This window comes from Lithobates pipiens, unplaced genomic scaffold (assembly GCF_037356315.1).
Source record: "Lithobates pipiens isolate NorthernLeopardFrog02 unplaced genomic scaffold, aLitPip1_a1.2 Scaffold_23, whole genome shotgun sequence".
Classification (NCBI taxonomy): Eukaryota; Metazoa; Chordata; class Amphibia; order Anura; family Ranidae; genus Lithobates; species Lithobates pipiens.
In genome coordinates, this window is record NW_027507785.1 from 194,218,123 (window position 1) to 194,246,019 (window position 27,897).

Below are 27,897 nucleotides of genomic sequence, written 5' to 3' on the forward strand. Positions count from 1 at the left end.
CGGCCCGCGGGCCAATTGCGGCCCGCGGCCCGGTTTTGAACGGCCCGCCTGGTTATTTGGACATACATATCTTTTGTGGCCCCCGACGATCTCCCAGCGCCGGGGCCACAAAAGATATATATCAGCCGTCACTAAATGGCTGGACCGAGCGCTGCCAGTGTAGCAAGCGACAGCAATCACTGGTTTGCTGGGACCGCGGGTTTCCCCAGCAACCAGTGACGCTGCGCGCAAGCGCCCGCCCCCTGCTCCTGGCCGCGTCTCTCGGAGCTGAAGAGACATGGGCAGTAGGGGTGTGACGTCACGTGCGTGCCCCGCCCCCCTGCTGCCCGCGGTTCCCGGATCTCATCGCAAGGCAGCTTCAGTTGTGCCCACACTCCTGCAGTTAAGGTATGTGGGCACATTAGTTATCTATTAGTGATCAGTGTTGTGCACACTGTTGGGCATATTTTAAGGGGCTTTTTTTTGTAAAGGGCACGCTGATGGGAAAATTTTATGTTAAAGGGCACTCTGATGGGCACATTTTATTTTAAGGGACACGCTGATGGATATATTTTTTATGTGCACACTGATGGGCATGTTTTGTTAAGGTGCCCCTTAACAAAATATGCCCATCGATGTGCACATTAAAAATATACCCATCAGCGTGTCCCTTAAAATAAAATGTGCCCATCAGAGTGCCCTTTAACATAAAATTTTCCCATCAACGTGCCCCTTAACATAAAATAAGGGTCACGCTGATGGGCACCTTTTATGTTAAGGGGTAATCCGATGGACAAATTTTATTTTACGGGGCACGCTGATGGGTATATTTTTAATGTGCACATCGATGGGCATATTTTGTTAAGGGGCACGCTGATGGGTACAACAAAATGTGCCCTACAAAATATGCCCATCGATGTGCACATTAAAAATATACTCATCAGCATGCCCCTTAAAATAAAAATTGTCCATCAGAATGCCTCCTAACATAATAGGTGCCCATCAGTGTGACCCTTATTTCATGTTAAGGGGCACGCTGATGGGCAGATTTTATTTTAAGAGCAACACTGATAGGTACATTTTATATTAAAAGGGGCACTTTGATGGGCAAATTTTAAGTTAAGGGGCATGTTTTGTTGTGTCCATCAGAGTGCCCCTTAATATAAAATGTGCCCATCAGCATGACACTTATTTTATGTTAAGGGAAATCCTGATGTGCACATTTTATGTTAAGGGGCACTGTGATGGGGACACCTGATGTAAAGGGGCACTGTGATGGGGACACCTGATGTAAAGGGGCACTGTGATGGGGACACCTGATGTAAAGGGGCATTGTGATGGGGACACCTGATGTAAAGGGGCACTGTGATGGGGACACCTGATTTAAAGGGGCACTGTGATGGGGACACCTGATTTAAAGAGGCACTGTGATGGGGACACCTGATGTAAAGGGGCACTGTGATGGGGACACCTGATTTAAAGGGGCACTGTGATGGGGACACCTGATTTAAAGAAGCACTGTGATGGGGACACCTGATGTAAAGGGGCACTGATGGGGACACCTGATGTAAAGGGGCACTGCGATGGGGACACCTGATGTAAAGGGGCACTGTGATGGGGACACCTGATTTAAAGAAGCACTGCGATGGGGACACCTGATTTAAAGGGGCACTGTGATGGGGACACCAGATTTAACTTGACAATAAATATTGTTGAAATGCTAAGGAAATTGTACATTTCTCATGTTTTTGATAGATATACAGTTACTACAATATTTCTGAGTCGTAGCACAGACTTGAGATTCGGACCTCGGCCCAAAGAAAATTTTGGCGACCGGACCTTCTTTAATTTTAATTCATTATCCCTGATATATATGCTTCGGAAGGTACAGGGAGGACAGGACCGAGCGCCGTACACAGGAGAATTTCCTGTTTACGGGCGGCCTCTGTAATAGGAAGTCCTTCTCCTGCACTGCCATTGGACGACTTTTCTGTCCATCAAAGGAGGCGGGACTTTCTATTAAAGAAGCCGCCATGTAAACAGGAGATTCTCCTTTGGCGCTCGTCAGTGCATTCCTGGCAATGGTGCTGCGTTCCTGGCAATGGTGCTGCGTTCCTGGCAATGGTGCTGCGTCCCTGGCAATGGTGCTGCGTCCCTGGCAATGGTGAGTCATTCCTGGCAATGGTGCTGCATTCCTGGCAATGGTGAGGCATTTGGAGAGGCATTCCTGGCAATGGTGAGGCATTTGGGGAGGCATTCCTGGCAATGGTGAGGCATTTGGGGAGGCATTCCTGGCAATGGTGCTGTGTCCCAGGCAATGGTGCTGTGTCCCTGGCAATGGTGCTGTGTCCCTGGCAATGGTGGGGGAATTCCTGGCAATGGTGGGGGAATTCCTGGCTATGGTGGGGGAATTCCTGGCTATGGTGCTGCGTTCCTGGCAATGGTGCTGCGTTCCTGGCAATGGTGAGTCGTTCCTGGCAATGGTGCTGCGTTCCTGGCAATGGTGCTGCGTTCCTGGCAATGGTGCTGCGTTCCTGGCAATGGTGAGTCATTCCTGGCAATGGTGCTGCATTCCTGGCAATGGTGAGGCATTTGGGGAGGCATTCCTGGCAATGGTGAGGCATTTGGGGAGGCATTCCTGGCAATGGTGCTGCGTCCCAGGCAATGGTGCTGCGTCCCTGGCAATGGTGCTGCGTCCCTGGCAATGGTGCTGCGTCCCTGGCAATGGTGCTGCGTTCCTGGCAATGGTGAGTCATTCCTGGCAATGGTGCTGCATTCCTGGCAATGGTGAGGCATTTGGGGAGGCATTCCTGGCAATGGTGAGGCATTTGGGGAGGCATTCCTGGCAATGGTGCTGCGTCCCTGGCAATGGTGAGTCATTCCTGGCATTGGTGCTGCATTCCTGGCAATGGTGAGGCATTTGGAGAGGCATTCCTGGCAATGGTGAGGCATTTGGGGAGGCATTCCTGGCAATGGTGAGGCATTTGGGGAGGCATTCCTGGCAATGGTGCTGTGTCCCTGGCAATGGTGCTGTGTCCCTGGCAATGGTGCTGTGTCCCTGGCAATGGTGCTGTGTCCCTGGCAATGGTGGGGGAATTCCTGGCAATGGTGGGGGAATTCCTGGCAATGGTGGGGGAATTCCTGGCTATGGTGGGGGCATTCCTGGCTATGGTGGGGGCATTCCTGGCTATGGTGGGGGCATTCCTTGCTATGGGGGGGCATTCCTGGCTATGGGGGGGGGGCATTCCTGGCTATGGTGGGGGCATTCCTGGCTATGGTGGGGGCATTCCTGGCTGTGGTGGGTGTGTTCCTGGCAAAGGTGGGTCTCCAGATGTGCACTGATTAGGCTGCATTGGTGGGCACTGACCATTATTTTGCTTCACAGTTCTTTATTTAAACATTTTTTTTTCCTGAAACTTCCCTCTTAAAGTGAAGGTGTGTGTTATACGCCAATTAATACAGTATGTACAAATACGCCCAAGCTCATTTCTTCCCACACACAGCCACAAAGGCAAGAGAATTCTTGTTGGGCAGTGTATTAGAGCTCGAACGAACACACTTAGACCGAATTTTAACGATTCAAAGAATGTCAGGCAAAATGGTCGGCCCTCGCGCATGTTCAGTTCATCAAATCCGGCCCTCTTTGAAAAAAGTTTGGACACCCCTGCAGTAGGGTGTGGAATATAGGGTAAGCATGTCTGCAGGAAGTATACTGCAAAAGCAGACTTTCCTGTAGCAAGTCCTCACGGCAACAGGGTGGTAGGAAGTGCCCAAGTACCTTATAAGGGCATTAGGCGAAGTGGCTGGAAAGTGTGCAACCTATGTTGTGATGTCTTACCAGGTCACCCCCGTTAGAATAAGCTCTGAGGGGTTAAGTTGCAGATTTCATCATGTAAGAAGAAATTTCCACCATAGCCACCGTTTTATGGCAACAATCAATGACAATCATAATGTATAAGTGCATACCGTTCAGGAATAGGGGTGTGACGGAACGCCTGGCAGTCCAACTGGGTGCCTCCGACAAATGGTGCCTCCTGCCCTCCAAACCTTTCCAGCAGACCGATAGCAGAACTTTATTCCAAGCATTATACAGAGATCAGATGTTGAGGAAAAAGGAATAACGGTTTATTGAAATCCAGACTTAAAGTGGTTGTAAACTCTCCCCCACAACTTTGTCCCATGTAAATCAGCATAAAAAAACCCTAATGAACACTGTAGATATCTCCTTACTTGCTTAGTATTGTAATCCTTTTTGTTCTTTAGAATGACGTCACTGAGCATGCCCAGATCTCCCCCGATTTACAGCACACTCTGTGTACTTGTCTATTATCAGGACTTCCTACTTCACACAACACTGAAATCCCAGGAGACTGAAAGCTTCCTCCTACATCCCATGTGACTATGTGACAGCACATGCAGTGTAAACCAGGGCATGGGACAGCATTACTGCAGTCTTATCAGCTGAAAAGACTGAAACAGGCAAACACTAGATAATCGGCCCAAGTAAATACTGTGAAATAAAACAAGTCAGCTATGAACAGGGAAGCAGGGTTGCCATAGAAATGTTGGATTGAGAAGGAGGCTTGGTTAACAGTACAGGAAGTGCTCAATGTAAGGGTATAAATACAGTGCCTTGCGAAAGTATTCGGCCCGCTTGAACTTTTCAACCTTTTGCCACATTTCAGGCTTCAAACAAAGATATAAAATTTTTTTTTTTTTTGTGAAGAATCACCAACAAGTGGGACACAATTGTGAAGTAGAACTAAATCTACTGGATTTTTGAAACTTTAATAAAAAAAATGAAAAGTGGGGCGTGCAAAATTATTCGGCCCCCTTGCGTTAATACTTTGTAGAGCCACCTTTTGCTGAGATTACAGCTGCAAGTCGCTTGGGGTATGTCTCTATCAGTTTTGGACATCGAGAGACTGAAATTCTTGCCAATTCTTCCTTGCAAAACAGCTCGAGCTCAGTGAGGTTGGATGGAGAGCGTTTGTGAACAGCAGTTTTCAGCTCACAGATTCTCGATTGGATTCAGGTCTGGACTTTGACTTGGCCATTCTAACACCTGGATACGTTTATTTGTGAACCATTCCTTTGTAGATTTTGCTGTATGTTTGGGATCATTGTCTTGTTGGAAGATAAATCTCCGTCCCAGTTTCAGGTCTTTTGCAGACTCCAACAGGTTTTCATCCAGAATGGTCCTGTATTTGGCTGCATCCATCTTCCTCTCAATTTTAACCATCTTCCCTGTCCCTGCTGAAGAAAAGCAGGCCCAAACCATGATGCTACCACCACCATGTTTGACAGTGGGGATGGTGTGTTGAGGGTGATGAGCTGTGTTGCTTTTACGCCAAACATATCGTTTTGCATTGTGGGCAAAAAGTTTGATTTTGGTTTCATCTGACCAGAGCACCTTCTTCCACATGTTTGGTGTGTCTCCCAGGTGGCTTGTGGCAAACTTTAGACGAGACTTTTTATGGATATCTTTGAGAAATGGCTTTCTTTTTGCCACTGATTGTTGTGTTATGGACAGACTCTCCCACCTCAGCTATAGTTCTCTGCAGTTCATCCAGAGTGATCATGGGCCTCTTGGCTGCATCTCTGATCAGTCTTCTCCTTGTCTGAGCTGAAAGTTTAGAGGGACGGCCAGGTCTTGGTAGATTTGCAGTGGTCTGATACTCCTTCCATTTCAAAATGATCGCTTGCACAGTGCTCCTTGGGATGTTTAAAGCTTGGGAAATCTTTTTGTATCCAAATCCAGCTTTAAACTTCTCCACAACAGTATTACAAACCTGCCTGGTGTGTTCCTTGGTCTTCATGATGCTCTCTGCGCTTTCAACAGAACCCTGAGACTATCACAGAGCAGGTGCATTTATACAGAGACTTGATTACACACAGGTGGATTCTATTTATCACCATCAGTCATTTAGGACAACATTGGATCATTCAGAGATCCTCGCTGAACTTCTGGAGTGAATTTGCTGCACTGAAAGTAAAGGGGCCGAATAATTTTGCACGCACCACTTTTCAGTTTTTTATTTGCTATTTGCTTTTTTATTTGCTAGTCAGATGAAACCAAAATCGAACTTTTTGCCTACAATGCAAAACTATATGTTTGGCGTAAAAGCAACACAGCTCATCACCCTCAACACACCATCCCCACTGTCAAACATGGTGGTGGCAGCATCATGGTTTGGGCCTGCTTTTCTTCATCAGGGACAGGGAAGATGGTTAAAATTGACGGGAAGATGGATGCAGCCAATTACAGGACCATTCTGGATGAAAACCTGTTGGAGTCTGCAAAAGACCTGAAACTGGGACGGAGATTTATCTTCCAACAAGACAATGATCCCAAACATACAGCAAAATCTACAAAGGAATGGTTCACAAATAAACGTATCCAGGTGTTAGAATGGCCAAGTCAAAGTCAAGACCTGAATCCAATCGAGAATCTGTGGAAAGAGCTGAAAACTGCTGTTCACAAACGCTCTCCATTCAACCTCACTGAGCTCGAGCTGTTTTGCAAGGAAGAATGGGCAAGAATTTCGGTCTCTCGATGTGCAAAACTGATAGAGACATACCCCAAGTGACTTGCAGCTGTAATCGCAGCAAAAGGTGGCTCTACAAAGTATTAATGCAAGGCGGCCGAATAATTTTGCACGCATCACTTTTCACTTTTTTATTTGCTAAAAAAGTTTAAAAGAATCCAATAGATTTCGTTCCACTTCACAATTGTGTCCCACTTGTTGGTGATTCTTCCCAAAAAATAAAATTTTTATATCTTTAGGTTTGAAGCCTGAAATGTGGCAAAAGGTTGAAAAGTTCAAGGGGGCCGAATACTTTCACAAGGCACTGTACACTCCACTGTGGACTCAGAAAACAATACTTAAGATGGCACTGCCTAACCCATGGAAACAATTTTCTTTAAACAGTAAGTAATATGCGATTTGGGCTGGATTACAGTGGCTATAGTTTGATAATTACGTATTATAATTGACTAAATGAAAAGAAGCATCAGAGTGGGAGAGTTTACTTCCTCTTTAAGCTTGGTACACATTAATGCCCCGTACACACGATCGGACTTTACAACAAAATCGTGGATTTTTTTTTCCGAAGGATATTGGCTCAAACTTGTCTTGCATACACACGGTCACACAAATGTTGGCCCAAAATTCTGAACGCAAGAACGCAGTGACGTACGACGAGCCGGGAAAAAGGAAGTTCAATAGCCAGTGCGGCTCCTTCTGCTTGATTCAGAGCATGCGTGAACTTTTGTGCGACGGACTTGTGTAAACACGATCGGACTTTGCGACAAGTTTTGTTGTCGAAAAATTTGATAACCTGCTCTCAAACATTTGTTGGGGGAAAGTCTGACAGCAAATGATCTATGCAGCATACACATGATCAGACTTTGACAACAAGCTCACATCCAACATTTGTTGTCAGAAAGTCCGATCGCGTGTACGCGGCATTTTTTTTTTTCCGTTCAACACTGTGGGTTGAACAAATAGAAAAAAAAAAAAACACAAACCTGCCAGCTCCGGTCGGAGCCGCTATACTAACCATGCAAGGTTAATTCAGCAATCTCCCCCCACTAAGCTGTTGTGTTCTGACAGGGGGACAGCCCCCCCCCGCCAGAACACTCTAATCAGCTCTCTCGGTCATTGGCTGAGAGCGCTGATCGGGAGTCATTTGGCTGCTGGTTTTCCAGCATGCACGGCCAGACTGGCATACACAGGGGCTAAATGACGCCCGATTTTTTTGGCCCATGTGTTCGGGGCTTTATACCCCCAGATGGACATTCCCCTCTTGGGGTATATTAGCATAGATAAGATGTGCAACCAGTGAAAATATGACAATGCAACCTTTGAAAATAAAGACCCAGTTCACACTTGTGCAACTTAAAATATGTGCAAATTCCAAATCTTCAGAACGATTGAAATTTGAATCGGTCGAAAATTGATTGACCGATTTAAATTCTGTGAAGAATAACTGGTTAAGGAGTAGGCCAAGAAGCCAGCCACCACATCCTTAACAACCGATGAGTCATCAGCAGTCTTCCCCACTGACAAAAGGGCGTGGGGATCCCCCCTCCCAAAATCCATACCAGGCCCTTATGCAAGCTTAACCCCCCACCCCCTCCAAAGCACCTTGTCCCCATGTCGGGGCCTCTTTCTCGCAACCCTGGGCTGTGTTTGTGGGGATCTGCGGGGGGGCATCAGAATCTGGAAGCCCCCATTAAAAAGGTCCCAGCCCCCCCCCCCCATGTGAAGGAGTATAGTACCCCTACCCATTCACCTAAAAAGTGAGTAAAGACAGTATACAACAGTTTTTGACAATGCTTTTTTTTTTAAGGTTCCCCCTGTGTAGATCTATCATCAATCAAGCTGACTGCCACACCGTCAGACACAACCCCCCGAAAAAAAGCTCCCGGCCTCTGTCTGCTCCACTGTGTGATAACTCTTAAATAACTAGTGGGGCCATCCAGTGATATCACTGGGTTGCCCACCCCATTGTGATGTCATCGACTGAAGGCATGCTGGGTAGGTGATGTCAAGGGGGTGGTGCCACCCAGAGTAGTCACTAGGTGGCTCCGCCCCTTAGGTATTTAAGAGCTGTCACGCGGCGCAGCAGGCAGACAGCGGGAGCGCTCATCGGGGACAGAGGTTTTTTTTCTATTTTCAGGTCAGTAGTGTGGTGGGTGGCCTTATGGTTGATGGATCTACTTTGGGGGACTTTTTTTTTTTGGTGAATGGCTAGGGCTACCCCATACTCATTCACATAAGGGGAGGTTCTGGGAGCTTTCAGATTTCGATAAGGCCCCCCACCTGCAGACCCCCACAAGCACAGTCCAGGGTTGTGGAGAAGAGGCCCTTGTCCCTATCAACATGGGGGCAAGGTGCTTTGAGGTGGAGGGGGAAGAGATATTTTGCATGTACGAAAGGTCCTTTAGGACTTTTTTTTTTTTTTAAGTTTATTTTTAAACATTTTGTTTCCTTTACATTTTTTGCTACCCCAAGGGGGATGAAAAGCCCTATGTGATAGCATTGTGCAGGTTCTCTTTATGGAGACATCAAGATCAGACCACGGATGCTTCCTCTGCACTGTCCTCAAGACAAAAAAAAGCTCCAGTCTCCAATCTCACCCATAACCGGACAGGATCTGCCGCATCCAGAAGTTCTCAGATATGAGCACTTCCAGGTTCACTGCTCAGTGAGATTGGTAAGTGGGTAAAAAACTGTGGATCCTCATTCTTTAAGTGCTTCCAGGCCGCCAGGAGTGATAGGTAAACCACAGGAACCAAGAGTGTGCCAGGGGACTATCACCTCTGCATTAGGCAGAAATCAGATCACTGCGACATAAAAGTACAGAGAGGGCAGATTGCCATGACACACACATGTGGTAGACAAAGGGTTGAGAGCCAGTTCACACAACAGAAATGCAGTCCAGTCGCCTTCTGGTGCGTTTTTGATGTATTCCAGTGCAACCCCCCCCCCTTCCCCCAAAGTCTTCTGTTTTGCTGTAATGTGACCCAGTGCATTTTTAATGCGTTGTGCCGCTTTTCAGTGCAGTTCCTTTCAGAAAACATGTAGCTTATTCTACTTTTGTTGACTGTGCTGGAATGCACTGCAATGTAGTGTACTTTACCATTGAAATCCATGTAACCTACTGTCCATGCACTGGACTGCATGTGGTGTGAACTAGCCTTCATGGCTAGCAACAAAACTGCTTTAATATATTTTGTAGAAGCTTGGTGTACAAATGGATCTTACAAAAGCTAAAGTGCACAGAAAACTTTTTTACTTTTTGCACAACTCTGACAGTTGCACTCCCACTGTGAAAATAAAATAAATGCGTCCCTAAGTAGACAAAACAACTTCTAATGTAATGTTTAATGCTACATAAAATAAATTGTCACACTTTTACAGAACGTGTCCATCACCAGAAGCTGAAATAATGTTTAACATCTTTAATCATACTGCAGCACAAGTACAATTTCAAAAGTAACATTTCCACATGTAACAATATGTAAAAAATATCTGCATACAGTGCACAGAGTTTTTAGTATGTTAAAAGAACAAACAATATTCTCACTTTATATCAAATAAATAAAACATTCCTAAATCCGATTTAGGATTTTTTTTTTTAATTTAACAAAAATAAAAAATATACAGTATGAACAGAATAGTCTAGAAATATTAGCATTTACATTAGTGAGTACAGTTTTCAGATTCTTTTTCTACCATACACAAGAAGTCTTGGAGTGGTAAAAAAAAAAAAAAAAGACAAAAAGACTGTTAACACAAAACAAAGTGCAATATCCAAGTAAGTTGGTTTTTGCTCTGAAAATTAAATAAAAAAGTGTTCCATGCTAATGTGCCATGCTGTAATACACAGAGCTCTCTCTGGCACCTAAAGGGTTATATGTGTAATCATGAACACAGTGACATTTAACCCCATCACTGCATTTTAATATATTACTGGCCATTTAGCAAGCAGATGGAGTGCAGAGCAATCCGATTTGTGTTGCATACATTTCTATGTTTAAAAAAAAAGAAAAAGAAAATGTAAAACAACAATATAAACACTGAACAATCTAGCAGCATGTCACCCCACAATAAAATTAAGCATACTGTATATTAGTGCTGAGCATCTTGATTTGCCTGGCGGGATGTTATTGGTACATTATTGTTACGGCAATTTAACTGCTACTAGCTTAGAAGGACCGGTAAGCAGACATGAAAACAGAGCTATAGGTCTGGATCCAGTGCATTAAAACTGATTTAGACAAACTATGTAATATTAATATCATGGTAAAAGAAAAGTTCTAGGTCTGAGTTTTCGGTAAAATTGTCCATTTTAACCCATGATTGCCATATTGTGCAACACCATGAAAGTCACTTGTACATAAGATAACGCTATCCATCTGCAATCACACAGCATAGCACAACACATTCATAATGAAAATAGATTGCTCTTTGTAGATTGGCTTATTATTAAAGGGGACCAGCTGAAAATGAGGGCAGAATTTACTTTAAGTCAACCTGTCACAATCCTAAACAACTTAAATAGAGCATAAATGAGAAAATTACAAGAGCAGAGGTTGTCTGGAAACTGCCTTCAAAATGGTCCACAGATTCAAATATATAGGTAGCTGAACTTCTATGTACATCTAAACTTCTTCTGTAAAAGCTCAACTTAGCCTAAACCCCACTCCTACTGCTCCTTTAACAAGACATGCGATCTCACTGGCCAATAAGGCGGCTTGGGATGGAATGAAGGGTCAAGCACAATCTGAAAAAATATACATTTAGCTGCCTATAATGGTCGAATCTACTCATTTTGATGGACGATCTCCATTTTTTTCCACGTGCGCTCAAACTGAATTATCAAGACTGGTGACAGGAACACTAACTTTTTAACTTTGGTAATTTCAAAAGAAAAATAAAATAAAAACAATCCAGCATTTATGTATGAATGCTTAGTACATTTAAGAAAATAAAAGATCTATTCTGCTTTAAAGGGACACAAAACCCAATACATAAATTGCCTCGCATAAAGAAGCGATAATAAAATTTGCAAATGTACCTAGGATCACCGATACCTGTACAGAACGTAGGAGATGTCATGCTTTATGAATATGTTATGTGTGGGTCAGTGCAGCCAATTATCAGTGATGTCAGGATGGGGAGAAGATATTTTAGAGCCCTTCATGATTAGAATTTTGTCTCTCATATTTTCAGCTATGACAAGTTTCTCAACATTTTTTCAAACATGTTCTGTATAGTATTTTCATACAATTTAGTTTGTACTCTCCTTACTGATCTTTAAAGGGCACAAAGTGCAGGTTTTGATACACAGGAGAGAAGTATTTGTCACTTTTGATCAATAGGCTCCCAGATGGAGCACAGATATCTAGATATCTGTGGACATTATATGGCCAAGTAGGAAACAGCTTGCCAGATTTCCTTCGTTTTATTATATTATATTATTATAATCTTGTGGTAGCGTCCCAGCCTGTCCCAGGCCTGAAGGAAAGCATTTTGGTTAGCTGGAAAAAAAAGCATCAAATCATTATAACATATGACTGGCATAATATAGAGGTTACAGCTGGACTTCCCCAGCAGACTGTTGCAGTGAACTACGGTATTTTACCCTTAAATTAACAGTAGGTATTTTTCCATTTTAACATGTGATGCATGAAGGCAGCCCATTATTTACAATGCAGCACCCACAACAATAAGACAGTTTAGATCTCTAGTACAGTGCGCTTAAGTGCAATTGTGTTTTAAAACAAATGGCATTGCAAAGCATGGTGTTTTGTTTGTTAAAGTGCCTTGCAGTAATATATTTTAACAGCACATTTCTGCAACACAATAACGTATATGAGCTCTACAGGCAACCTGTACTCTGGGAAATGTGGAGGCTGCCATTTCTGACCTTTCTGGAAATGCATGGCCTTGCCGTCTCTGCCTTCAATACTTTTAGCCACTGGCCTGGAACAAGCATGCAGTGTAAAGTCTTAATGAAAATAAAAATATTTATCTTCACACAGAATGGCAGCCAGGCAAGTGATCAGTAATGTCAGCCTACATACCACACAGCACAGTTTATCTGGTTGTATCATAGGGCAAGTTCTCCACACAAGATAGTCTTATTTTATCCTCTTATCTCTATAAAGTTCTTTAGGAATACTAGGTGGCACCAAATCAGAAGACACACTATGCCACCAGACAGAGAGAAATATGGAGGCTGCCCTCCTAAAAATGCTAGCTGCTTTGATGTCTATCTGTAAATCGTTTGGGTCACTGAACTGGGACAAGCATTCAGATTAGATAGTGTAATGTCAGAACTGCCAACCTGCATATTTGTCCTAGGTAAGTACTGAAGCCACCGAATCAACACAACAACCCGAGAACTGTCAGAACCAGGTGTTCAACGGTAAGGACTCTTTCAGTGCCACCTTTCTGAAATCTGCAGTTAGCACTTTACAGAAGATGGCCGACAGGTGGCTGGTAGGCGATATGTCGCCTCTTTAAAGACTGTTTTAATCCTCTGAAGGCTGCATCACCACGGCACAGCCATGTATATTGCATACAGTTGTAGGGCGGTTGCACCGGATCACATTATTTTGAATGTCACATTTGGCAGCGGTTCTGCTGTCTCCCACCTCCCCAAATCTGACAAGGGGGCTTAATTTTTGCCACGGCATTCATTCAACCCTGAGCAACTGCATGTCTTTGTTCAGGTGGGCAGTCAGGCTTTTGTCTTTCCTTGACCACACGTCTGAACAAGCCCCAACAGTCCCTATACTTTCCTGGTACAGTTTTCCTTCAATTGTCAGCAGGTGGAAATAGTAACATTTTAATGGAATCGGTCAGGACAGAAATAAAAGAACTAATATTTTTAAGGTGCACGTGTGTATGGGTCATGCTTGTACTTCCTTCACTACTGTGATTCACAAACCCAACACAAATAGATGTCACACATAATTGACTGCCTTCCAGTTCAGTGAGTTCAGCAATAAATGAAGGGAGGATATACATATATGAGGTGACCATAATGTATGTAGTTTATACTAGCATTGGCCATAACTTTTACTAAAATAGATTAATGTAGGAAAAATGCTAAAAGGACCTTCTGCAGTAAAATCAATATGACCTTTTCTGCTGCCAGAGAGTTGAGAAGGGAATACAAATGAATGAATTAACTAGATAATAGAATAACTGACAATATTTAGGATGTGATTTTGCTTTACTTTTAAAGTAAAGAAAAATATGTTTCCTGCGACAGTGCAACCATGTCCTTTTACAGCTTGTTTGGAGAGAGGAGCGAACAGCTAGAAAGTAAGCAATACATCCCCCATCCACCAGAATATGGAGGCTTGTGACAACATGCTTCACCTCTGCAGATCCTTCATTTCATTTCCACTAAAAGCATGCTGGTACTAGGAGTTGCTGCTAGGTACAAGCATAGAATGACATACCTCTCTGGCAGCTTCAGAGTTAAACCATTAAAAGCAAAACCATTGCAACCAGACAGGAAATGTGACATTAGCCTCTTTGAAGACAGCCATGTGGTTCTTTAAGTCTATGACTAAGGATTGTAAGTCCACAAGGACACAGTCCGATCAGCTGACGATGAAAGGAAGGAGAGATCTTGTGTATGCCATCGGCACTGGATCACCTTGTCTTTGTGCTCACCCACTTCAATGATTGGAAGAGGCTTAGTAAGGTCACCTGCAAAAAATAAGGTAAAGTAAACCAAAGTAAGAGACAATAGAAACCATCTCAGAACCGACTCTTAAAGTACACTTTTCACAAACCTAGGCAACTTAAATCTACATATGAGGAAAAAGGTTAAAAATGCATTAAAGTGTAACAAAACCCAGGACCCTGCATTCCCGATATCTGGTCTCCCACAGTACACAGAACATTGAATGCAGTCTTGTGACATCTAACAATGTACAGCAGAGCACTGGTTAAAGCTTCTCCCCCGATTGTCCTATAAGGCTGTAATTTAAAAAAAATTATAATAATTTTGGCTGGAACACCGCTTTAATGACATACAGTAATGGCCGAAATTGTTGGCACCCCAGAAATTTTTCCAGAAAATCAAGTATTTCTCACAGAAAAGTATTGCAGCAACACGTTTTACTATACACGTTTAGTCCCTTTGTGTGTATTGGAACAAAACAAAAAAAAAGGGAGGAAAAAAGCAAATTAGACAAGGTCACACAAAATTCCAAAAATGGGCTGATCAAAATTCTTGGCACACTTTCAAAATTGTGGATAAATAACATTGTTTCAAGCATGTGATGTCCTTTAAACTCACCTGGAGCAAGTAACAGGTGTGGGCAATATAAAAATCACACCTGAAAGCAGATGAGTACACTTACAGGCATTGTGTGTCTGTAAGCATGGACAACAGAAAGAGGAGAAGAGAACTGTTTGAGAATTTGAGAACCAAAATTGTGGAAAAATACCAACAATCTCAAGGTTACAAATCCATCTCCAGAGATCTAGATTTGCCTTTGTCCACAGTGCGCAACATTATCAAGAAGTTTGCAACCCGGGGCGCTGTAGCTAATCTCTCTGGGCATGGACTGAAGAGAAAAATTGATGAAAGGTTGCAACGCAGGATAGTCCGGATGGTGGATAAGCAGCACCAACCAAGTTCCAAAGAAATTCAAGCTGTCCTATAGGCTCAGGGAGCATCAGTGTCAGCATGAACTATCCGTCGACATTTAAATGAAACGCTATGGCAGGAGCCCCAGGAGGACCCCACTGCTGACAGAGAGACATGAAAAAATCAAAACTATAGTTTGCCATAATGTACTCGAGTAAGCCAAAATCCTTCTGGGAAAAAATCTTGTGGACGGATGAGACCAAGATAGAGCTTTTTGGTAAAGCACATCATTCTACTGTTTACCGAAAACGGAACGAGGCCTACAAAGAAAAGAACACAGTACCTACAGTACAATATGGTGGAGGTTCAATTATGTTTTGGGGTTGTTTTGCTGCCTCTGGCACTGGGTGCCTTGAATGTGTGCAAGGCATCATGAAATCTGAGGATTACCAAAGGATTTTGGGTCGCAATGTAGAGCCCAGTGTCAGAAATCTGGGTTTGCATCCAAGATCTTGGGTCTTCCAGGACAATGACCCCAAACATACGTCAAAAAGAATCCCAGAAATGGATGGCAACAAAGCGCGGGAGAGTTCTAAAGTGGCCAGCAATGAGTCCAGATCTAAATCACATTGAACACCCGTGGACAGATCTTAAAATTGCCATTGGGAAAAGGCACCCTTCCAATAAGAGAGACCTGGAGCAAAGGAAGAGTGGTCTAAAATTCTGGGTGAGAGGTGTAAGAAGGTTATAGGAAGTGATTGATTTCAGCTATTTTTTCCAAAAGGTGTGCAACTAAATATTAAGTGAAGGGTGCCAAGAATTTTGACCAGCCCATTTTTGGAGTTTTGTGTGACATTATGTCCAATTTGATTTTTTTTCCTCCCTTTGTTTTGTTCCAATACACACAAAGGGAATAAACATATGTATAGCAAAACATGCGTTACTGCATTATGTGAGAAATGCTTGATTTTCTGGAAAAACTTCTGGGGTGCCAACATTTTCGGCCATTACTGTATATTGTTAACAAAAGCCTGTTGGCAACACATGGAAGCAAGCCTCTTATTTTTTTTTTTACCACAAGATGGCAGCATATGTTTAATTCAGGCTACGCTCTCTTGGGATGATGGACGTATAGTCCTGTCAATGGCTGCATGGAACACTTTTTCTTTATCCATGATATGCCTGGTTTGTTCATCCAATGAGCGTTTTTGGGCCATTGGGCCATACCCTCTAGTCTAGTGCAATTTGAAAAAACATGAACAAAAGATTAGGGCAGCAGCCTTACAAAGCTAGGCAACAGAGTTGATGTCCGAATGCACAGGGAACTCTGAATGGTACAGTGAGCACATATTTGTGCAGGAAATGCTTTGTCTTTGTCATTAATTATTCATGTTATTGAGATTAGTTGTCTTATCTACCTAGGTGGAAAAAGGAATCCATCTTCCTGATGGAAGCTGTGACTGATGTAGACTCTGATGCTTTGGACCACCTGCATAATCTCCTGTTGATATTTTGGAGTAGGGCACAATAAAGTAAGGACCATGTCTTCATTGAGGTGGAAGGCCAAACCCCGAGGGTCTTGGGTGCAAGCCTACTTTTTCCTTGTAAACAATGAGGAATGGCTCATTACAAAAGAGACGCTAACTCAAAGACAGAGTATCTCACAAAAGTGAGTACACCCCTCACATTTTTGTAAATATTTTATCATATCTTTTCATGTGAGAACACTGAAGAAATGACACTTTGCTACAATGTAAAGTAGTGAGTGTACAGCTTGTATAACTGTGTCAATTTTCTGTCCCCTCAAAATAACAACACACAGCTGTTTTGCTTGCGTCTCTCTAGCAAGGTTACTCTGTGGTATAAGCAAGGAAGCTGAACTTCTGCAGTGTGTAAATGTGCTTTTACTATACAAAGATGCTGTACATGCAAAACTATTACAATATAAGGAATTCAATACAAGACCGACAGATATCTATTACAAGCAAAATGCGTAGACAAAATGAACAGCCTATGGTGTATAACAGTACAAATACACTTGAGAGTTACTAATTTTCTGTTACTGTATGTTTATGATCTCCATTGGCAATGATTCTTCTGGAGGATCAGGAAGCTTTCTTCTATCATGAGTGGCTTCTGATGTTACAGCATGATGATGTGTGTATGTAAGTTTGTGTATCTGGTCCCTCAATAGCCCGTTGTATCTTTCAATCAAACCAGCTGCCTGTGGATGATATGGGATGCGGCACAACCAGTACACTACAGAATCTTTGGCCCACTGCTGTACTGTTAATCCAGTGAAGTGTGAGCCGTTATCACTTTGGAATTGTTTGGGACAACCATAAGCAACGACAAGAAAAACAGACCTGTTTTCTGTAGTGTGTTGTGTAGCTTGCGCTAGGTAAAATGCTGTGTAAGCCATTTAGGAAAAGCAAGACTGCAGAGGGTTCTGGTAGCCAGAAGGAAGTGTGCAGCTTACCTATCTGGGCAAAAGACAATGAGTGGGAACCTCTTGCTAAAGAGATTGTGAAGTATGCTTCTCCCTTGAACCTTACTTTGGGTGATAAAGTCTCAGATCATTTTGTAGATTTTAGTCTTAAGGGGTTGGATTTAAGTAAAAAAAAAAAAAAAAAAAAAAAAAAAAGAAGAAGAGGACAGTGTCCACAGTGAGCTGGGTATTTTCTTCGTGCTATTTATACCAAATCACATAGAAGGGAGAAGGCAGAGGTTAAGGTATTAAAAGACCAGCTAGCAGTTGCTTCAGAGTGTGTACGTTCAATTGCTAGACGTGCTGATGATTTGCAAGAGCGATGTGCAGCCCTCATGACCAAATCAATTAATGCTTTAAGGAAAAGGAAGGGCAGTAAACCTGTTAGTAAAGCCAGGGTACATGCCATTGTCGCATCCCAAAATTGGGATTGTGAGGATGTGCTCTCCTAAAATGATAGTGAGGATGAGGAGATAGAGTTTGATATTTCACATGATGATCTGCTAGCACGAAAGAAAAAGTATGCCAGACCTCTCATTACTAAGCATAGGAAATGGCAACATGTTGGAGAGGATATGACAGATGGGGAGGTGCATTATAGCAACCCCAGAGATGTTGAAATTGAAGAAGTACTGAACTGAACTCCATGAGCTGGAAAAACAATACAAAAGGTCTGGGGAACCCCTACTGAGTTGGCTCCTATGCTTATGGGATGAAGGGGCGGACAGTGTTGTTTTGTCAGGTAAGGAAGCAGTGACTAGGGGAGTGTTAACCCATGATCCACAATTGCGGCAGGCAATGAGAAAAGCCAGAGAGTTTAGCGTGAATTTTTCACTGTTAGACCTCGTGAGAGATGGAATAGTCCAAGTATACGCTAGTCCTACTGATCTGGAAAATACATACTGCTGGAGAGCAATAGGAGAGGGTATTTCCAGGTTACGTGAGATGGGTTGTATAACCGGATTAAATAAGTTTCCAGAATGGATGGGTCCAGATATGGAACCCTTTATGTCTGCTCTGCGCTTTAAGCTGATGAAGTCTGTGCCATTTAATCTTAGGGTTCCATTATTGTCCTTGTTGGGAGGCCTGGGATTAAACAGCAAGATTAATGAAGCCACGACCCTTTTAAGCCAGTTGGGGGAGCTAGAGGAGACTAAAACAAAACCTGTCAAGGCAGTAGATAAGGCAAAGGCCAGACAGGAAGAAAACAAGCAGAAAATAACAGAGAAGAAAGGGAATGGGTAGAGAAGACAGGAGGTGAAGAGAAAACCAGGCTAATTATTTCTAGGAAAGAAATGTGGGTCAACCTATTAAAAGGCAGGAGTACCTAAAGATGAGATAGGTGGCATTTCTACTGCAGAAATGCTGAAGAGGTGGAAACATTTAGAGTTAGAAACACTACTCCTAGTGAAGCTAACATCAGCCTGGACTTAAAGAAAACAGAACAGACCCCTCCTGTTAGCCTCAAACCAATTCTCAAAACTGAACATGAACCCAAACCCAAATCCCTTTATCCTGGGGAGGAGTTAGAGAATCAGAAAAGGAGATTGGGAGGTTCCTTATCCTTTATGAAGGGAAGGCGAGTCTCCTGTAATAACAGTAAGGGCAGTGACAGCAGGAGACAGACGCCCATATGCACCTGTCACTGTATGGTGGGGGAAGTCATCTTCTCCTACACATGTGAAAGCTTTAGTTGATAGCGAAGCTAAAGTTACACTTTTGCAAGGAAATCCTTCCCATCACAAAGGAGAATTGATGTATGTAGAAGGTTTGGGAGGGCAAACTACACCAGCAGTTAGGATATGGGTGAAATTGGCTATTGGCAAGGGATCAGGATTTATCGCAAAGGTTCTGGTATCAAAGTTAACTGAAAATATTCTTGGGATGGATGTACTTCAGGTCAGTCAATTCAGACTGAAAGAGGTACATTCACATTCAGGTATCCTGATAAAGCGTATCTGGTAAGGGCAGTGAAGGCTGTGGTCAGAGGTCATGCGAAATGGACCCCTGTCTACATTCCTCCACCAGAGAAGCCAGTCTTTCTCAAGCAGTACAGACTTCCTGGAGGCCACAAAGAAATTGGGGAGACTATTCAAGAACTGCTGAGAGTAGAGATCATTAGACCTGCTGTAAGTCCTTTCTTGTCTCCGGTGTTCCCATTAAAGAAATCTGATGCAACATATAGAATGACTGTGGATAACAGAGGTCTAAAAGTGGCACCTCTATTGAAGTCAGCTGTAACAGATATGATCTCAATTGTTGAGAAAATTGCTAAAGAGGCAGGTGAATATCATGCTGTGATAGACCTGGCTAATGCTTTCTTTTCAATTTTGATAGACCCAGAGTGTCAAGACCAGTTTGCTATGGTGTGGGACGGCCGCCAGTACACTTTCACCGTGCTTCCAGAAGACTATGTTCATTCTCCAACGATTTGTCATGGACTGATTGCCCAAGATTTAAGTACCCTGAGTTTGAAAGTCGCTGTGTTCCACTACATTGATGACAACATGATCTCTGGAACAAAAACAGATATAACTGAAGCACTGCACCTGCATCATCATGCTTTGAAGATCAGAAGCCATTCATGATACAAGAAAAGGTGCCTGGTGTCAAAGAAGCGTCATGGCCAATGGAGATCACGAACATACAGTAACAGAAGATAAGTAACTTTTAAGTGTATTTGTACTGTTATAGACCATAGGCTGCATTTGCTAGGCATAGATATCTGTCAGTCTTGTATTGTATTCCTAAGATTGTAATAGTTTTGTATGTACAGCATCTTTGTATAGTAAAGGCACATTTACACACTGCAAAAGTTCAGCTTCCTTGCTTATACCACAAAGTAACCTTGCTAGATAGACACAAGCAAAACAGGCATTAATGTCTAAACCACTGGCAACAAAAGTGAGTACACCTCTAAGTGAAAATTTCCAAATTGGGCCCAATTAGCCAATTTCCCTCCCTGGTGTCATGCGACTCATTAGTGTTACAAGGTCTCAGGTGTGAATGGGTAGCAGGTGTGTTAAATTTGGTGTGATCGCTCTCACACTGGTCACTGGAAGTTCAACATGGCACCCCATGGCAAAAAACTCTGAGGATCTGAAAAAAAAAAAAAATAGATGTGTTGCTTTGCATAAAGCTATAAGAAGATTGCCAAGACCCTGAAACTGAGCTGCACACAGTGGCCAAGAACATACAGCGGTTTAACAGGGCAGGTTCCACTCAGAACAGGCCTCACAATGGTCCACCAAAGAAGTTGAGTGCATGTGCTCAGCGTCATATTCAGAGGTTGTCTTTGGGAAATAGACGAATGAGTGCTGCCACCATTGCTGCAGAAGTTGAAGGGGTGGGGGTCAGCCTGTCAGTGTTCAGACCATATGCCACACAATGCATCAAATTGGTCTTCATGGCTGTCACCCCAGAAGGAAGCCTCTTCTAAAGATGATGTACAAAAAAGCTGGCAAACAGTTTGCTAAAGACAAGCAGACTAGGGACATGGATTACTGAAACCATGTCCTGTGGTCTGATGAGACCAAGATAAACTTATTTGGTTTAGATGTGTCAAGCATGTGTGGCGACAACCAGGTGAGGAGTACAAAGACAGTGTCTTGCTTACAGTCAAGCATGGTGGTGGGAGTGTCATGGTCTTGTGCTTTCAATAGTGCTGCTGGCACTGGGGAGCTACAGTTCATTGAGGGAACCATGAATGCCAACATGTGCTGTGACATACTGAAGCAGAGCATGATGCCCTCTCTTTGGAGCCTGGGCCGCAGGACAGTATTCTAACATAATGACCCCAAACACACCTCCAAGACAACCACTGCATTACTAAAGAAGCTGAGGGTAAAGGTGATGGACTGGCCAAGCATGTCTCCAGACTTAAAGGGATTGTAAAGTGAAAACATTTTTTTTTTTTTTTTAAATAACAAACATGTTATACTTACCTCCACTGTGCAGCTCGTTTTGCACAGAGTGGCCCCGAACCTGCTCTTCTAGGGTCCCTCGGCAGCTGTCTCGGCTTCCTCCCGCAGGTACTTCTCACGTTCATGCGAGCTCCCTCGCATGGTGAGAAGCATTTGCGGGTGCGCTCCCGTGATACAGCCGGCGGCTATAGCCGCACGCTGTATCACACGGCCCCGCCCCCCGGCGCTCCGCGTCAGTGGATGTGATTGACAGCAGCGCGAGCCAATGGCTGCGCTGCTTTCCATCCATCCACTCCAGCCAATCAGTGGCCAGGCTGAACGGTGAAAAGGACGGCAGGGGCGAGCGCAGGATTTGCGATTGGTCAGGTAAGTAAAAAGGGGGGGGGGCTGGGGGCGCAGGCAGTGTCAGATGTTTTTTCACCTTAATGCATAGAATGCATTAAGGTGAAAAAACATTTACCTTTACAAACCCTTTAAACCCTATTGAGCATCTGTTGGGCATCCTCAAACGGAAGGTTCAGGAGCGCAAAGTCTCTAACATTCACCAGCTCTGTGATGTCGTCATGGAGGAGTGGAAGAGGACTCCAGTGGCAACCCGTGAAGCTCTGGTGAGCTCCATGCCCAAGAAGGTTAAGGTAGTGCTGGAAAATAAATGGTGGCCACACAAAATACTGACACTTTGGGCCTAATTTGGACATTTTCAATTAGGGGTGTACTCACTTTCGTTGCCAGCGGTTTAGACATTAATGACTGTGTGTGGCGTTATTTTGAGGGGGCAGCAAATTTACACTGTTATACAAGCTGTACACTCACTACTTTACATTGTAGCAAAGTTTCATTTCTTCAGTGTTCTCACATGAAAAGATATAATAAAATATTTACAAAAATGTACTCACTTTTGTGAGATACTGTATCTTACAGGTGCGATAGACACCAAGAAGGCTACCTTGTAAAAGACATCATCAAAAGAGTTCCCTGATGGGTTCAAAGGTTAGTTTCTGTAGAGCAGAGAACCAAATTGAGATCCAAAAGGAAGCAAAGGGTGCTGTAATGGTGGTTTGAAATATCTTGAAAAAAGGTCTTTGAAAGAGAAAGCAAAACCAGGGTTTTAGGAAAAGAACGGACAAGTACCATATTTATCGGCGTATAACATGCACTTTTTTCCCCTTAAAAAACAGGGGGAAATCGTAGGTGCGTTATACGCCTATCCCCCCTGTCTGTGAGAGCAAGAGGAGCGCCGCCGACATTGACCGAGTCAAGCATACTGTGTACTTGGATAGGCTCGGCTCTGCTCGCAGTCACGCCCAGTCCCACCTCCTAGCCTTTACGTACTGCCATTGGACCAGTGTTGTGTCCATCATAGGAGCATCAGGGATGGGGCGTCACTGCGAGCGGACCAGAGTACACAGTACACTCGGCTTGGTCTATGTCGGTGGTGAGAGGAGACGAGAGGAGCCGAATATCGCGGCGGTGCTAAATTTTAAAACCAAACCTGCTGCAATTTTGGGCAAGGCTGCAGATGGACTCTGCAAAACTGCAGATGGGCAATGTGCAAGGCTGTATTGATGGGCATTAAAATGTAAGTTTTTTTTTTCCCTTAAACTTCCCTCCTAAATTTGTGGCGCGTGTTATACGCCGATAAACACGGTACTTAATGCTGCGATCTGCTCAAGTCCTGATTGTAGGAAGGCCAACATGTTGAGTCACAGTGTAATTTCTGGAACTGAAATGCCTATGTTCACAAGCAAAGTAAGATGTCCATGTATGATAGTATACCTTTCTGGAAGTGGCTTTTCTTGCTTTTACAATGTTTGAATAACAGAGTCAGAAACATGAGAATTGACATTGTTGAAGAAAAAGCTGCCTTGGTCAAGAAGGCTGTGTATTATTGCATGCCTGAGATAGAACTATAATCGGGTGCAGAGAACAGTGTTAAATAAGGTCCTACTCTGATGCAAGGTAAGCATTGTCATCTTGAGTGGTTTGATTGTTTTGAGTGTTTTGCAGACCTTTGGTAGAGGGAATGTTTACCTGGCCTTTTGCTGCAGTTACTTTGCACCTGGTTTCCACCATTGCTATCAGTGTGGATATTCCACTGTGGGGTACTCACAGAGTAGGGTACAGGGTAAGTGTGTCAAAGAAGGTGACCTTTCAGTAGAAAAATCCTCATGGCAAAAGGGCAGGTGGAAGCGTCTGAGTATCTTATAACGGGATCTAGGTAAATGTGGCAGTAAAGTATACAGCCTGTAGTGTGATGTTAACACTTGGTCATCCACTCGAGACAAAATCTTGAGTAGTTGCATTTTAGAGCCTAATTTGAAAAGTTTAAAGTGGAATTTCAGGCTATTACTAAGCCTAAATCTGCTCCTATCCACAACCCCCCTTTCTAAATCCTATTCTTACTAGCCTGTAGAAAGAAGAAAGATGTCTATACTGCCTCTCAGGGTGCTATAGTCTGGTTATGTGATGCAGCAATGTCACCCATAGACTTAGTATGGGGCATCCGTTATCCACTGTCCCTCCTCTCCCTGGGAGCCTATTTTGTGACCAGAGTGAGAGCAATAATTCTGGGGCCAATATTAAGTCAACTCTAAAGTGATGGCCTGTAAGGCCTTTTAAAGAGTCACCTATGAAAAATACAGGGTACCAAAGTTCATCGTTTTGTTATGTACAGAATATCTACTATTGGGTATATTCATCAGTAAACATGCATATCAAACGTACATTACCCAATAACAAATAGGAAGCTGAACACAAGCATCAAACTGCTGCAACAAAAAAATTATTATAATAAGGAGACCTGCACGTACCTTGTAAATCTGTCACTTTAATTTTCATATCATAAGAACCAGTAAGCAAATAGTGAGCTCCAGGAGAGAAGCGAACAGAGCGAACATCACTGGAATGAGGGTGATAACTTTGCACCATACGACCGCCTCTGATATCATACAGCATACAGCTTGAGTCCTCTTGTCCTGTGGCAAGCAGTCTTCCACTAGGGTCCACAGCCACAGAGGCCACAGCACTCCCTGCCAAAAACATGACCGTTAATTCTTTACATAGTTAACTAAGCCAACGAGAGAAACACTTGAGTTGCACGAGTTACATAGGAACAGACTACTTTTTCCAACAAAAAGGTTTTATTAATGAAAGATTGGTATACAGCCAATTTCAGTTTTACAATAAAGTACATTGCAATACATCCATACAGCACAAGTGTACAGCACTAAGAAACACCAGACTTCAGTTTTTCCAACATTATCCTTTATAGACTTTTCCTCAAACCGCATTAAGGCCCAGAAGTCTATCCATGATTAGATGCCTCGGGGCATCCAACCAAGGTGCCCATAATCTCTCATATTTAAGTGTACTTCCCATTTGTTGATATACAAGTTTCCCTTGTCATTGGGGCAATTTTCAATAAACCATAATCAGTTTTCTGGCCTGGAAAATAACTCTATAAATGGCCTCTCTAGTATGTGTATCCCAATCATATTCTTCCAATACTTTCAGCAGACAAGCTCTCGGGGACACTTTCAATATTGAATTAACAGTATTCACCACTTGGGCCCAATATGTGTGCAATTTGGGGCACTGCCACAAGAGATGAATAAGGTCGCCATGATCACGTTTATGTGTGCAAATTCATCATCTGGAAACTATGAGACGTGTAATATACTCGCAATAGTATGTACAGCTGAATAAGTCGTTGTTATACGTCGAGTGAGCAAATGCCCACTGCCATTGCTGCCCATCCATCTGGCTACACATCTCTCACCCATTTTTCCCCATACTTTCAGGGGATGTTGCCTCAAATAGGATTGTAAAAGTATGGCATAGCATTGTGAAATAAAACCCTTACATGAGTAAGCATCCCTAAAGAGACTAAACACTGGGGTCAGGGATAGATGCCACTCCGAGGACCTACTCTGTGCTGTAACTGCATGCTGGAGTTGTAGATAGTAAAAGTGCATTGACAACGGCAGAGTATATTCCGTCTGTAAAACTAAATGTACGGGGCACCCCATTCTGAAATATTTGCTTAAGGCGTGTGACCCCATGTGTTTTCCACCGAGCTCCAAACTGCAGTTTGGCCAGTTCAGTGTAGGTGTCATTTAACCAAATAGGACTATAATCAGTATATCCATCTGACTTCTGGATGTATTTGCACTTGTTCCACACCTTTTGAATGAGGCTATAGGCTGGGTACTTTTTATGTGGCCTTGCAAAGGCCTGAGCCTCCAATGCCATTGGAATGGGACACCTACCCATGGTGTGAAGCATTATTGCCTGGGAGGATCCAACCAGCTTGTGTGAGGATTCCCCTTCAGCAAGGCATATACAAGGAACAGATTACTTAGATGGATTACATGCAACTTCCTAACCATATATTGTATTATTAGGATTAGAATTTTTTTTTAGAAAATATCACATGCCATTTACAGACAATGTAGATGGGACCGAGAACTACTTTCCGTTTGGCTTACATGAATTGGATATGAATATATATGAATATATATGATATTGAATGATGTGAAGTCAAATCCCAGTTAAAACCTATTTTGTTTTACGATAAAGAGAAGAGAATGGTTAGAACCTCTGTCAGGTTTTACTGCTGTCTGTCCTTAATGGGGAGATTTCCTCCTTCTCCCTGCCAATACAGGAAGTGAGTGGAAAAGTCTACAACAGGGACACAGACAAAAAAACATTTTTTTGTAGAATATAGAAGGGTTAGACTTCTGACAATGGTTTTATTGTAGCCTGTGCTTGTCCTGGTAAAAATTGCACCCACAAAAGTTTGTATGGGTGTCACAGGGACAAAAAGCAAATGAATAATGTACCCAGTGGAGTCGCAAACAGAAAAAAAAAAATTAATTTTAAATCTTCCCCACTGTCAAAAACTGAACTGAAAAAAATAAAATAAAAAAAAGGACTGTACCTGTTCCATGGAATGTCGTTCCAATTACTCTAACACAGCTTGGTACACGCAAGTCCCAGAACCGCACAGTTTTGTCCTGAGATCCAGAAGCAATCATCCACCCACTCCAAGTGTAAAGTGCCAAAATATGCCCTGAAACAAAAACAGCTTGTTTAAAGGAAATTTATTGACGAAGCATGCTGAACATAGAAAGAATGTTAAAGTTGTTCTAAAGACTGAAGATTTTTCATCTTAATGCATTCTCTGCATTAAAGTTAAAAAACAAAACAAAACAAAAACAAAAAAAAAAAAAACAAAAAAAAAAAAACAGCTCCTACTCCAGCCCCCACCCTCCTTTTCCACTTCAATACCAGGCACTTATGCACCTTCCCGCCCAGACCAATTTTCAGCTTTCAGCGCTCTCAAACGTTGAATGACAATTACTCAGGAATGCTACACTGTAGCCAAACAAAATGTTCATCATTTTCTTCTCACAAATAGAGCTTTCTTTTGGTGGTATTTAATCACCACTGGGTTTTTAATTTTTTGCAATATAAGTGAAAAAACAGCAGAAATTTTGAAAAAAAAAAAAACTTTAGTTTCTATTGTAAAATTTTGCAAATAAGTAATTTTTCTTCATAAATTTGTGCCAAAATCTTTGGTAAAAATAACCCAGATTAGTGTATATTATTTGGTCTTTGTGAAAGTTATAGAGTCTACAAACTATGGTGCCAATCACTGAAAATTGATCACACCTGATGTACTGAAAGCCCATCTCATTTCTTGAGACACTAACAAGCCAGGAAAGTACAAATACCCCCAAAAATGACCCATTTTTGGAAAGTAGACAGTCCAAGGTATTTACTAAGAGGCATGGTGAGTTTTTTTTTGAAGTTGTAATTTTTTTTCCCCACAATTCTTGGGAAAATTAAGATTTTTTTTTTTTAAACACAAACTGGTCATATTAACAGGTTATTTCTCTCACACAGCATATGCATAATTGAAACTACACCCCAAAATACATTCCTCCTGAGTATGGCGATAATACATGTGTGAGACTTTTACACAGCCTGGCCACATACAAAGGCCCAACATTGAAGTAGCACTTTCAGGTGTTCTACAAGCATAAATTGCACATATCCTCTCAACCACCTATTACACTTTTGAAGGCCCTGGAGCACCAGGACAATGGAATTATGCACAAAATGACCCCATTTTGGAAAGCATACAACCCAATGTATAATCTATGAGACATAATGAGTCTTTTGAACGGTTATTTTTTTTCCCACAAGGTTTGGAAAACGTGGGGGGAAAAAAAACGAAAATGCTATTTTTTTTTTTACTTTACACAAAGTTGTCCATTTATAAGATATTTCTAACAGCATGTACATGGCAAAAAATGACAACCCAAAATACATTCTGCTACTGACACTGCGAACCGGCCCCTCTATATGCTGTAT

The 27,897-nt window shown here is 42.8% G+C and overlaps 1 protein-coding gene across 1 annotated transcript in view; it reads right to left on the reverse strand.

The window, feature by feature from the left end:
• Nucleotides 1-9,934: 9,934 nt before the first annotated feature.
• WDR47 (WD repeat domain 47) overlaps nucleotides 9,935-27,897 on the reverse strand; it is a 165,234-nt gene continuing 147,271 nt past the window's right edge. Inside the window, exons 13-15 of the mRNA XM_077452721.1 lie at nucleotides 26,459-26,590; nucleotides 24,330-24,548; nucleotides 9,935-14,219 (exon numbers count right to left, since the gene is read on the reverse strand). Of these exons, the coding sequence (XP_077308847.1) occupies nucleotides 14,077-14,219; nucleotides 24,330-24,548; nucleotides 26,459-26,590 (494 nt within the window). The 3' untranslated portion in view covers nucleotides 9,935-14,076. The remainder of the gene's footprint in view (nucleotides 14,220-24,329; nucleotides 24,549-26,458; nucleotides 26,591-27,897) is intronic.